General features: G+C 42.9%; 2 protein-coding genes and 2 pseudogenes across 2 annotated transcripts; all 4 read left to right on the forward strand.

Moving 5' to 3' along the window:
- The window catches only part of LOC138031875 (uncharacterized), a 9,211-nt pseudogene extending 3,134 nt beyond the window's left edge, over window positions 1-6,077 (forward strand).
- LOC138031877 (uncharacterized) lies at window positions 5,373-5,897 on the forward strand. The gene has a single exon (XM_068879490.1). It carries the CDS (start codon window positions 5,373-5,375, stop codon window positions 5,895-5,897), a length of 525 nt encoding a protein of 174 aa, XP_068735591.1.
- A 1,588-nt stretch (window positions 6,078-7,665) lies between the features above and the next one.
- LOC138031878 (uncharacterized) lies at window positions 7,666-8,337 on the forward strand. The gene has a single exon (XM_068879491.1). The coding sequence runs from the start codon at window positions 7,666-7,668 to the stop codon at window positions 8,335-8,337; it is 672 nt and encodes a 223-aa protein (XP_068735592.1).
- A 722-nt stretch (window positions 8,338-9,059) lies between these two features.
- Window positions 9,060-12,172, forward strand: LOC138032437 (uncharacterized; annotated as a pseudogene).
- The last annotated feature ends 328 nt before the right edge of the window (window positions 12,173-12,500 follow it).

A 12,500-nucleotide genomic window follows, 5' to 3' on the forward strand; every position in this document is an offset into this window, starting at 1 on the left:
GGATATCGCTATCCATCGTTTGAACAACTGGGGCCAGAAGTGTAGGTACAGATGTATATAGATCTCTATAGATTCAGGTTCGTGACTGTTTTGCAAATCTTTGTTTTTTTAGACTGTTGTTTTCTGGAAGCATTAATGATGTAATTTTGGTTTTTGGGGGACTGTCATGTGTTGTTGGATCAAGGAATCTGTTTTGAGTCAAGTATGATTGACAGTGGATAGTTTTTCCTGAAAAGGCTGAAAGGAACCATTATTGCCTTGGACTTTTTTTGGTTACACCCCACATGTTTGTTCTTTTCTTAGATGCCAAAATTTATTAATATATTATGTGATTTGATAGCTGCAGCTAGAAACAGTGTCCCATGCATAAGGTCTCATTGGGTTTGATGGCAGTAAAATAATTTTGGTAAAAAATATGTTTAAGAGTTTTTATCATAACTTCTCATCTTGGTCCTGATGGACTTCAAACGTGCTCTACCATTTTGCACAAGGAACTTGTCAATCAACCGTTACCTTTTGGTGTATTTGCAATAAGATCTTTGGATAGCAATTGATTTATTTTTCTTATCCCTTATGTGTAGATAACCTATGTCTGTCACATAGTTAGTTTTAAGCTTTTATTTCCTGTAGTGTATCTTTATTATAGTTAGCACATGACCCCACAAGCATGTTGCTTTAATATTGATTGTGTTTGAATAAAGGATATTGTTGTCTTGTCTTGTAGATAAGGCAAAACAGCCTCAGTTGTATTTGCATTATTATTTCTGAGTGTTACTTTTAAAGGGCAAACCATTAAAAAGTGCACATAGTTTGCAGGAGTCCAGGAAAATTATTCCAAATATTCATTGATTTGAAGTTCCTGAAGCAGGTAAATCTTGAAGAGTTTACGTAACAATATTTAGAATATACAACATTTCTATTTGGAAATGTTTAAGTCCACAGAATTTATTTTCTTTATGTTGAGAAGTACTGTAAGAGCTGTCAGGTAACTCAGATGGAAATTTGACAGACCTTAGCTGTAATTCAAATTATTAGTACAGTTTTGGTCATTAGTGGAACATAATATTTTATTGGGACATTTTTTAGTGAGTGATTAACCCATTGACTCCTGGGGATTCCCCATTGACAAGTAAAATCGTCTGGTGTTAGACAGAGTAAAATGCTAAGTATGGCCGGTTTAGGGGTGAAAGAGTTAAAGTGCTATTGTTAGTTTGACTTTCTTTTTCTTCATTTGAACCAAAACAAGTGATTAATCATCACCTCCACCATGCTTTGCTTTGCGTTGCTTTGGCTTTTAGAACAAAGTATCAAAGTTGAAGATGGTGGCTCGAGGAGTAAACTATGAAGACTATAATGGTATTTGAGTATATATTGTAGAACAAATTTGCCTATATCATTAAATCTATGGGAATCCAAACATGAGGGTGCAGTTTGCTCAGGAGGGGTTTTCCCTATAAAAATGGCAGGCCACTTATTGGACCCTTAAAGGTAACAGAACCTTGTTTTGTGGACGTAGGCTAAAGAAGTCTGACCCCTTAGAGGAACCAGTTCTAAAGTGACAAATGACTGGCAAATAACTTTTACTTATGAATTATTCATGAGTAAAAGTTATTTGCTCGTGTACCAAATTCTCTTACAATTCCAGTCATTTTTCAGATTGATAGCCTTAAATGTACTGCAGCAACTCCGCCAGCTGTTTGGTCTCAGCATCATAGGCTGTACAAATCCACATTTTTTTCTCCAAAAAGGAACAAAAAGAACCCCTGTTATTTTCGTAAGGGAGCCCCCCTTGGGGCAGTTTGTTTACTTTACCACCATTGTTTAATACTATCCGGGGACTAAATCAAGAATGGAAATAGATTACAGTTTGAAAAAATATTCCACTTTTTTTTTACTTCTTACACTTACTGCATTCAACTTTAATTTATTCATCCTTGGAAATGGTAGGAATGATTAGTATTCTTTAAAGCAATTGCTAAAAATTCATTGCACCTAATGTTGAAATATTTTTTCCATATGGAAAGGAAACAGCAGTTATTTCTGTGAAAGCCTTCTCCAGAAAACTCCAACATGGGATTACGCCCCTTTCAAATGTAGCTTTGTATGCTTTTGCTTGATGACTTTGAACAATTATTACATAAATATGAAGTTATGGAGTTTTTTAAAATTATTGAAACCACTGTGTTGCAACCAGAGTCCACAAAGAGAGGTTATATAATCTATTGCACTGGAAGTATTTAGTAGGCCAGCATGAAATTTGTTTTGGATAATAGCACTGAATCACCTTCAACAAGTTTTCTAAACTTTGAAGATACCTAATTTTATATCCTCCTGTTGTTTTATTGCTGGAAGATAAAACCAATTCTTGATTAATTATTTTTGTTGTCACATTAACCCACTACAATGTGTTGAAAGTGTATTATTAGCTGTAGTAATATTTTGTTACAGTAAAATCCCCCCTGCTAGTGAGCTGGATTTCTGAATCAAATTTTCAACTTGGAATACCGGTATTGTTGTTTTGGCTATTCAGAGTTAACCTAATCTATGTTTATTTCTGTAATTTGGAGGGAAGCAAACGATTGGCATTTGCTTGAAATGACTACAGCAAAATATAATTGCAACTAAAAGGTTTCCTTCTACTGTACCCAATATGAGGTGCTTATATGGCATGTTATGTATGACATTGGTGCTAAATTCACTTTAAAATTTATATTTGAACGACTGAAATATATTTCTAACTTTTCAGGGACGTCATGCATTTCTTTTTTTTCCTCCGTCTTAAAAAATTTGCCACCATGGACCACTTGAATGGCCATTTTAACAACTTAATTTTGAAGAAAAATGCAAAAATCTTAACATTTTCTGCTAGATGCGGGCCCCCGCGGAAACAGTGTGCAAATATTTAGTCGAAAGAGAAACCATTTGGAAATTTAGTGATATATTTTTTGCTCCACTTTTTAAAAGATAAACGCATGAAATGAAATCAAGATGGTACTCCATTAGCCGGTAAGCTCCACAAACAAATTTCCACTCAAACACTGTCACAGCAACCTGGACTCGCGTTGACCTTGAAATTGTGAAAGAAATTTCCCTCGTAGCACTGTTGGCTAAAAAGTACGGTGGCCCACAACTGAAAAGAAAATCTCGCTGGCATAAAAACGCACTATGCAGTCAAAACATTCGTCCGTTTTACTGGCCTGAAAAAGTTCTTTTTTTCATCGACGGAGATCGGATAAAGATAAACACCCGATGGCAGCCATGTTTTTCGCCAGTGAACAATAAGTCAGTGGTTACCGTCTTGCGCACGCGTCCTTGAAAGGCAACCTTAGCCAATCAGCGGTTTTTGAGACCTGTCGACCATAACATTGACGTGCAATATCAAAGATGTATGCTGTAATCTAGTTAGTGTCAAATGGAGTATTGCCTCCTGGATGAGCTCTAAACTTGAGCCCGTGATATGGTTACGTGTACTGGTCACATTGGCATACATGAAGGGGCGGACGGACGTACGTACGTACGTACGGACGTTCATGACGTCATGGCCAAATTTTCTCACTTCGATGGGTTACCATATTTTCTTAAGTATGGTGCTCCGCGCGCGGAGCTCCGCTATGAAGCGTGGTTGCCCTTTTGGAACAAGTTCATTGCGGAGGTGGATTCAGTTGACTTATCGGCCGTAACAAAGTTTGCGTATCTAAAAGAATAAGTAGAAACGAAGGTTCAAGTTGGCATTGATGGCCTTCCGTTCACAACTGAGGGATATGAATGCGCGAAGAACATTTTAAAATCAGAATATGGGAAGCAGTCAGAAATCGTGAATGCGTACATTAGCAATATCATGGGATTGCCAGTCATCACAAGTGCACACCCTAAGAAAATCGACGAGTTCTACAAGAAGCTGTTATATAACGTACAAAGCCTGGAAACGCTCGGAAGATTGCGTGACGTGACGGGAAATGTCAGAGCAGTACTTGACAAGTTGAAAGGAATCAAGGCAGATCTAGTGCGCGGTCAAGTGGGCCGGCAGGAGTGGGACTTCCCCAAACTGATCGAAGCTTTGCGCCACTGGAGAGAAATCAACCCTGCAGAGGAGAGGGAAAGTTCCCATCGACACGTAAAGTCCTTTCAAGCACATGAACGAGTGCGTGGTTGTGTCTACTGTAGGGGAAACGACCACACAGCTCAAGATTGCCGTAAAGTTGCTATGTTGAATGAGCAGAAAAGAGAATTCTGAGTTCAAAGTGGCTCTGCTTCAATTGTGCGGCTGGGAGACACAGGGCCGGGGATTGCAGGAGTCGTTCAGTGTGTGCTAAGTGTGGCCAACGGCATCATACGTCTATCTGCGATGGGGCTGCGCAACTTACGACAGCTACGTCGTCAAGGGATGATGCGGTGGTTTATCCTGTTGTGGTGATTGAGGTGGAAGGAGTGAGATGCCGAGCATTGCTGCAAACGGCAAGTTCGCAAAATCGAAATGATGTTGGGCGTGGACACCCGTGAAGTGGAGCTCACACATGTGAAGGTGGCAAGTCTTGAAGGGGATTTTCGGTTAATGGTGAAAGTCACTCGCGTTGGCAAACCCACATTACTGGAGCTCGAAAATCCAAAGTAGCGGGAGATGCTCGACCGCTATTCCCATCTAAAGGGAGTGAGGATGTCAGACGAGAACACCCAAACTATGCTACCGGTTCACCTTATCCTTGGGGCCAGTGAGTTTACCCGGATCAAAAGCAAGCAAGGTCCAAGAATTGGAAGACCAGGAGTGCCTGTCGCAGAAAAGACAAGATTTGGCTGGACCATAATGTCCCCTGGGAGCGAACCAGATCTGTCCAAAATGCTGTTGACACAGACATCCCAAGCAGATTACGAAAGTCTCTGCCGCTTGGACGTGCTTCACGTGCTTGGACGTGCAAGACCCTGCGGTTGGCGATCAGGAAGAGGTGTATCGCGAGTTCTGGGGGCAGTTACAGCAAAGTCCTGAGGGATGGAACCAAACAGGACTCCCTTGGAAGGGTAACCATCCACCCCTACCAGGCAATGAGGGAGGCAGTCTTCGCAGGCTGGATTCCCTTCTACGAAAACTGGAGAGAGGGAACATTTTGAATCGTTATGACAACGTGATCAGGGAGCAGTTGAATGAAGGAATAGTGGAGAGAGTTTCCGGGCCACCAGTTGGAAAAGAGTTTTAGATCCCACATAAAGCAGTTGTGAGAGAGTCTGCCGAGAGTACAAAGCTGCGTATAGTATATGATGCCTCAGCCCGTGCGTCAGAAAAGGCTCCGTCACTCAATGAGTGTCTTCACGTGGGACCCCCATTACAGAACAAATTGTTGGTTCGAGCTCGATTCCAACCAGTGGCACTGACCGGGGATATGAAGCAGGCCTTCTTACAGATCAGAATACGGGAAGAAGACAGAGACACGTTACGATTTCACTGGATCAGTGGCCAAGAAACTAAACGAGTGGAGACCTTTCGGTTTACAAGGGCGCTCTTTGGGCTCGCATCTTCCCCATTTCTTCTAGCGGGTGTAATCAAGCAGCATCTGGAATCCTGCCGAGCTAAGTTCCCAAACCTTATCAGAGAAATAGACAAAAGCCTGTACGTCGACGATCTCGTCGGTGGGGGACCTACAGTAAGAGAAGCTCAAGAAATTAAAGCTGGTGCTATTGACGTGTTTGGGCAAGCCTCAATCAAGCTACACAAGTGGCATTCTAACATACCGGAACTGGAAGCCCCTGAGGAATCTATGAGTGAAGAAAGTACCTTTGCTAAAGAGCAGCTGGGTACGCCTAAAGCGGGAGGAGGATCAATTCTGGGACTAACATGGAATAAAGATGACGATGTTCTAGACGATGTCCTGCTGATCGTGCGAGTGTTACCAAGAGGGGAGTGGTAGGAAAGATAGCGAGAGCCTACGACCTGTTGGGTCTTGTGTCACCAATGACCTTGAGTGGGAAACTTCTTTACCCCGAGGCATGCGAGTCCAAAGTCGCACGGGATGCTCAGCTTCCTGGTGAACTGGTAAGCGAGTGGATCAAGTGGGAAAGCCAGTTACCGTTGAACATTTCTGTTCCCAGGGCCCTAGCCAAGCACCGAGAAAGGATCAGAAACATCGAATTACACTGTTTTGGCGATGCAAGTGGAAGAGGGATTTCTGCAGCAGTATATAGAGCGGAGGGGTTGGCGCAGTGGTAAGATCTCTGCCTTCCAACCCTAAGGTCCCGGGTTCCATTCCCGGTTCTGCCGAGAGTGGAATATTTGGCGACCTTCTTTCCCGCTGAAGTTCACTCAGCTTTCCATCCTTTCCGAGGTCGGTAAAATGAGTACCAGCATGCATGGACTGCTTAGAAGCGGCTGCAATTTGCGCCTGTATATGCTTCCAGTCCGCTGGGGGTAAATTGATCATTGTAAAGCGCCTTTGAGACGTTTGTGATAAAGGCGCTATATAAATGCACCACTTTACTTTTTTTTTTATATGCCATCGTATCACAGCCATCAGGGGACAGTGTGGGGCTGGCAGCTGCGGAATTGCGTTTGGCCAAGCAGGGTCTTACCATATCTCGCCTGGAGCTGTTGTCCGGCCACATGGCCATAATCTCATAGTTAACGTTAAAGAATCATTGCAGGGTTTCCCTGTAGGGGAGATGTTCTGCTGATTGGACAGCAGTGTTGCCTTGCATTGGATCAAGGGAAGTGGGAGCTACAAGCAGTTCGTAAGCAACCGCGTACACAAAATTCAGCAACATCGAAAATTAAAGTGGCGTCATGTCAGTACCAAGGACAACCCAGCAGACCTCGGAAGCCGGAGTGGAAGTGTGGAAAAGGAAAAGTTGTGGTGGAGTGGACCTCATTGGTTACTAGACCGAGATTTATGGCCAGCAGATATTATCACAACGTCTACAACTGAGAGCCAGGCGGAAGCAAAGGTCATACGAGAAGTGGTTGCCGTCGCACAAGTACGAACAGACATTCTAGACATCTTGCTGACAAAACACAGTCTGTGGCGAAGCCTTCGAATCTGTGCATGAATGATTCGGTTCTTTGGCCACTCAAGGAAAGCTGAAATCAACAGAATCAAGGGCCCCCTCACCACTGAAGAGATCAAGCAGCAGAGACTCCTCTGGCTGAGGCGAGTGCAAGGAAGTTTCAAAAATGGTGAAAAATTCGAAGAACATTGCCTACAACTGAACCTTCAAGAAAAAGATAATGGCCTTCTGGAGTGCCGAGGACGGATACAAGGAGATTATCCCATATACGTACCGGATTCCCACCAGTTTGCAGATAAGCTAGTCGCAGAAGCCCACCAAAACACACTCCATGGGGGAGTTGGTCTCACTATGGCAAAGGTGCGGGAACAGTATTGGGTTCCCAGATTGCGACGCCTTACCAAGAAAGTGGTAAAGAATTGTCATGGATGCAAGCGTCTCAATGCCCAAGCCTTTACCGTTCCACCGCCTGGGCAGCTACCGAAAGATCGTACGGAAGGCCAAAGTGCATTTGAAGTACCACTAAAGTACCGAAAGAGGAAGAATCTTGAAGAAAAGGCATATATCAGGCTTTATGCCTGCAGCTTGACGAGAGGGATTTACTTAGTTCTGTTGCCCAGTTTGGATACCAGTGAGTGAGTGAGCCTGAAAAGATTCATCGCTCGTCTCGGCCGACCAATGAAGATTTACTCCGACAACGGGCGTACGTTTGTAGGAGCAGCGAAATGGCTCGAAACAGTAAGGGCCGACGAACGTCCGAATGAGTTCCTTTGCCGTCAGGAAATCAAGTGGCAGTTTAACCTTAATAGAGCGCCCTGGTGGGGTGGCCAATTCGAGCGAATGGTTGGGCTAGTCAAGAGAAGCTTAATATACAAAACCATAGGAAACGGGTTCCTGTCGTGGAAAGAGCTCGAGGAAGTCATCCTAGATGTGGAGGTCTCGTTGAATAATAGGCCCCTGAGCTACTTGGAAGACGACATGCAACTTCCAGTTTTGACTCCTAACACCTTACTTTTCGGTCCATCCAATGTGCTAACTGGGACGGAAACCCATCGTCTGGACAACATGGATTTACGCAAGCGGGCAAGACATCTCAAGCGCTGCAAAGAGGCAGTTTGGAAACGTTGGACGGGCGAGTACGTGAAGGGATTCCGTGAACGTCACCATCTGAAGAATCCAGGAAAGCCTCGCCATCCTGAAGTAGGTGAGGTCGTTTTGATCAAGTCCGAAGACAAGAATAGAGGAAAGTGGAAGATTGGCATCGTCACGGATACCATTGAAGGACGCGATGGTGTGGTTCGCGCTGTAAAGTTACGCGTAGGCACCTTGCGCCTAGAGCGAGCAGTGTAGCATCTCTTTCCACTAGAGCTATCCTGTGACCAACCAAGAGCGGAAGAAGGTGGTTCAACAGCATTACGTACTGAAACTCCGGAATTCAGGCTGAGGCGAGACGCAGCCGTTGCCGCAAATTTAAGGATCCGTGACGTAGCACAAAGCGAAGACGATTCCTAAACAATTTTGAGCCCTGAGATAGACGTGTCAGATATCCTGTCAATACGCGTTTAGTTTATTTTACATTAGAGGGCGAACTCAGAACTTTGCACAACTCTCATTTATGTTTATTTCCTGTGTAGCTAAATAGGGGGAGGGTTTTGGGAATTGTGCAGTTTGTTGTTGAAACACTATATATGTCACTTAAGTAGTTGTTGACGTGTGTCAGACAGAAGCAATTATATTCTTGTCAAGGTTTGAATCGTATGAAATTGCATTACTCAAGTTATGTGAGTTAAGATCACGTATTTTCGTCAGAATCGCTAGCTCCATATTTTGCTGTGAAAATTTAGGGAGAAAACTTCAATTAAACGGGAGAAATCGGGATCTCTGCATTCCGTTGTTACTCTATTTCCGAAAGCCCAAAAACCCCTATTAAAGGGAATAACTGCAGTTACCAGACTTTTAGATGATTACATGAAGGCTGAAAAAGGCCAGAAACCTTTGCCCACCACGGAAGCAGTTACAAAAATTCTGTCTGATAGCATTTCACTCTTATGTGACTCGTCACATGAAATAGACCTCAGAGGAGGACTTTGTTTAAGGGTGCCATGAAAACAGAATACCGCCTTCTCTGCAGTGACCAAAATCCAGTTGAGGATGGCCTGTTGTTTGGCACTGAGCTTGGTAAGTCAGTAAAAGATTTGACAGAAGCCAGTAAAGTTACTTCCAAAGTAACAATCAAGCAGAAACGACCTCATGGTCAGAACTTTCTTGGGAGGTCAGAACAAAGAAGGCCTTTCCCTTTTTTAGGCCGGGGCAGAGGCTCTGTCGGCAAACAGAGGGGCGGCTACAAACATCCGCCACAGCGAAGCCAACCCCACTACCAGCCTCGACGATAGTCAGAAAGACAAAGGCAAAATCTCATCCCTTGATTTAACAGATGCATATTATTCAGTTTCCATTAGCCCAGAATCACAAAAGTACTTGAAATTTCAAGTACAAGATCAGTTATATAAATTTGTTACCTTGCCTAATGGTCTTAGCTCTGCACCGCGAATTTTTACCAAACTTATGAAACCAGTGTACTCCACTTTGCGAACTAGAAGTCATGTTTCTAGCGGCTATCTTGATGACAGTTTTCTGCTTGGCGATACATTTGCTGAATGTCAGACAAATGTCAATGACACATAATGCCCTTTTTAATGACCTTGGCTTTACTGTCTTAGGGGAAAAATCAGTCACTCTAAAGTTATAGTAAACCTAGGATTTGTGTTGAACTCAATCTCTATGACTGTTAGTCTCACTAAAGACAAAATTGATAACATTACTCGTCTGGGACAAGATATTATAAGCAGACGGTCATGCTCGATTAGAGAAGCTGCTCCACTGATTGGTACTTTAGTTTCCTGTTCATCTGGCGTAGAATATGGACCCTTGTACTACAAACAGCTTGAAATTGAGAAAATTGATGCTCTTAAAAAACATCAGGGTTCCTTTGAAGCTCAGATGCAGCTTTCAGAACTTGCTAAATCAGATATTCGGTGGTGGATGGAGAAAAGTTCCCAATACCCAAAGAAAATTTCTCATGGTAATCCCTATTTTACACTGACAACTGATGCCTCCCTGGAAGGATGGGGCGCGCACAGAGATGGTATGAGACCAACTGGAGGCAGATGACTTGCCCAAGAAATTGCTGAAAATAAGCATATCAATTGTCTTGAAATTGAGGCAGCTAAACTAGGCCTCCAGGCACTCTGTGCTAAAGATGAAGGTGTACACATTCTTTTACAGTTTGATAATGTTACTGCAGTGACATTTATTAATAATATGGGTGGTACCCATTCTAAACCATGCAATAAGTTAGCACCAGAAATTTGGCTTTGGTGCCTCAAGAGGAAGATTTGGCTCACTGCCACCCATATTCCAGGAATTCAAAATGAGACTGCTGACAGGTTTAGTCGCAAATTTCGAGATAGGACTGAATGGCAGTTAAATCCCAGTATTTTCAAACTGCTAGTAAAACGTTGGGGCAGACCAGAAAAAGATTTATTTGCTTCTAGACACACTTATCAGTTTAAACTTTTTTTGTCCTGGCATGCAGATCCTGATGCTTTTGCAACTGATGCAATGTCCTTAAGTTGGAAACATAAATTTGTGTATATTTTCCCTCCTTTCAGCATGTTGTCCAGGGTCCTCCAAAAGTTGCAGGAGGATCAAAGCCGAGCCTTAGTCATAGCCCCACTATGGAGAACACAAGATGAGTCGGATGTTAATCAGCAAACCAGTACTTCTACCCAAGGAAGAATCCCTTCTACGGTTGCCACACGACCAGACCAAGCTCCACCCTCTATGGCCCAAACTTCAAATGAGAGGGTTGTCCAATACACCGACATAATGAGATTCATGGCACTTTACAATAGACATCATAAAGTGTCCCCCAACCTTAATCCTTAAAAAATAGTAACAGTTTTGCGAGACATAAAGAGCTGGACACTTTGTGATGTCTATTGTGACGTACCAGGAATCTCATTATGTCGGTGTATTGGACATATATGTCAAATGATGGCATGTCTCTTCTCCGGGCGAGACTGCGACAGCAAAACATTTCAAAACGAGCTTGGGATATCATCATGGAATCTTGGAGATCGGGGACCACCAAACAGTACCGAGTGTATCTGGGTAAGTGGAGAAACTTTGCAACAGAAAGAAATGAGAATTCCATTCATCCATCTGTAGCCAGTGTTATTGACTTTTTGACACAATTGCATGACACTGGGAGTAGTTACTCAGCAATTAACACTGCTAGATCTGCATTGTCTGCTGCTGTGGAATTGACTGATAGCCCTTACACAGTGGGTGAACACCCCTTGATCAAGAGACTTGTTAAAGCAACTTTCCAGTCCAGGCCACCTCTTCCACGATATCAAAGTACCTGGGATGTGTCTACAGTTTTGAGTTTGCTTAAGACTTGGAGTCCTGCTAAGGAACTGAACTTGAAACTATTAACTTTTAAGTTAGTTTAAATATGTTGTGTATGTTAGTTACTGGACAGAGGTGCCAATCGGTATACTTAATGGACACGAAACATATGACTACAGGGAAATCATCATACAAGTTTTACCTTGAGAAACTAGTTAAACAGTCCAAGCTAGGAAAGCCACAACCAGTTTTGGTTCTGCCTGCATATCCTGCTGACCGGAGATTATGTGTAATGACATACTTAGAGGAGTATGTTGCAAGAACTGCTTCACTTAGAAGCTCTGACCATACTAGACTTTTCCTTAGCTATAGCAAACCACATCACCCTGTTTGTCAAAGTACTATTTCTAGATGGGTCAAAACAGTAATGAAGAAAGCAGGTATAGACACTTTCATAAATGGCGACCAACTTTACATTCTCTTGTCTTTATGTTAATTAGACCTACTGCCCTCGTTTTAAAACAAATATTCTTTTGAAATTTGCTCGTCGTAGCGAGGTTAGTAGGGCTTATTAGCATTAAAACAAAAGAATAATTTATTTGGCCGCCATTATGAAAGAGGTCTATAGATACTGAGAGTTTTAAGCCACACAGTACCAGAGCGGCTTCAACTTCAGCTGCTCTTAGGAAGGGAATACCCCTAGAAACAATCATGGCTGCTGCAGGGTGGTCTGCAGAATGTACTTTTGCCACTTATTATAAGAAAGATGTCAAAGAAGATGCTACATTTGGACAATCTATACTAAGCTGTTAGCTGTAATATTGTCTTTAAGTGAAGCTATGATCTCCGCAGTTATGAGCGCAATTTTTGCAATTGCGTAGAGAAGCCTGAAAAATTCAGGACTTCAACGGGGTTTGAACCCGTGACCTCGCGATTCCGGTGCGACGCTCTAACCAACTGAGCTATGAAGCCACTGACGTTGGGAGCTGGTCATTTGTGGGTTCTAATGGTCCCGTGAGGAATGAATCAATGATGAAATGGTATATGAAATGAATCATATATGAACTGCGGATATGAAATCAAGTGAAGCTATGATCTTC

The sequence above is a fragment of the Montipora capricornis genome, chromosome 14, assembly GCF_036669925.1.
Source record: "Montipora capricornis isolate CH-2021 chromosome 14, ASM3666992v2, whole genome shotgun sequence".
NCBI classification, from domain to species: domain Eukaryota; kingdom Metazoa; phylum Cnidaria; class Anthozoa; order Scleractinia; family Acroporidae; genus Montipora; species Montipora capricornis.

What these genes read in the sequence shown, in the direction of transcription:
- LOC138031877 (XM_068879490.1), top strand. Translation starts at nt 5,373, where the DNA reads ATGAAGCAGGCCTTCTTACAGATCAGAATACGGGAAGAAGACAGAGAC.
- LOC138031878 (XM_068879491.1), top strand. Translation starts at nt 7,666, where the DNA reads ATGAAGATTTACTCCGACAACGGGCGTACGTTTGTAGGAGCAGCGAAA.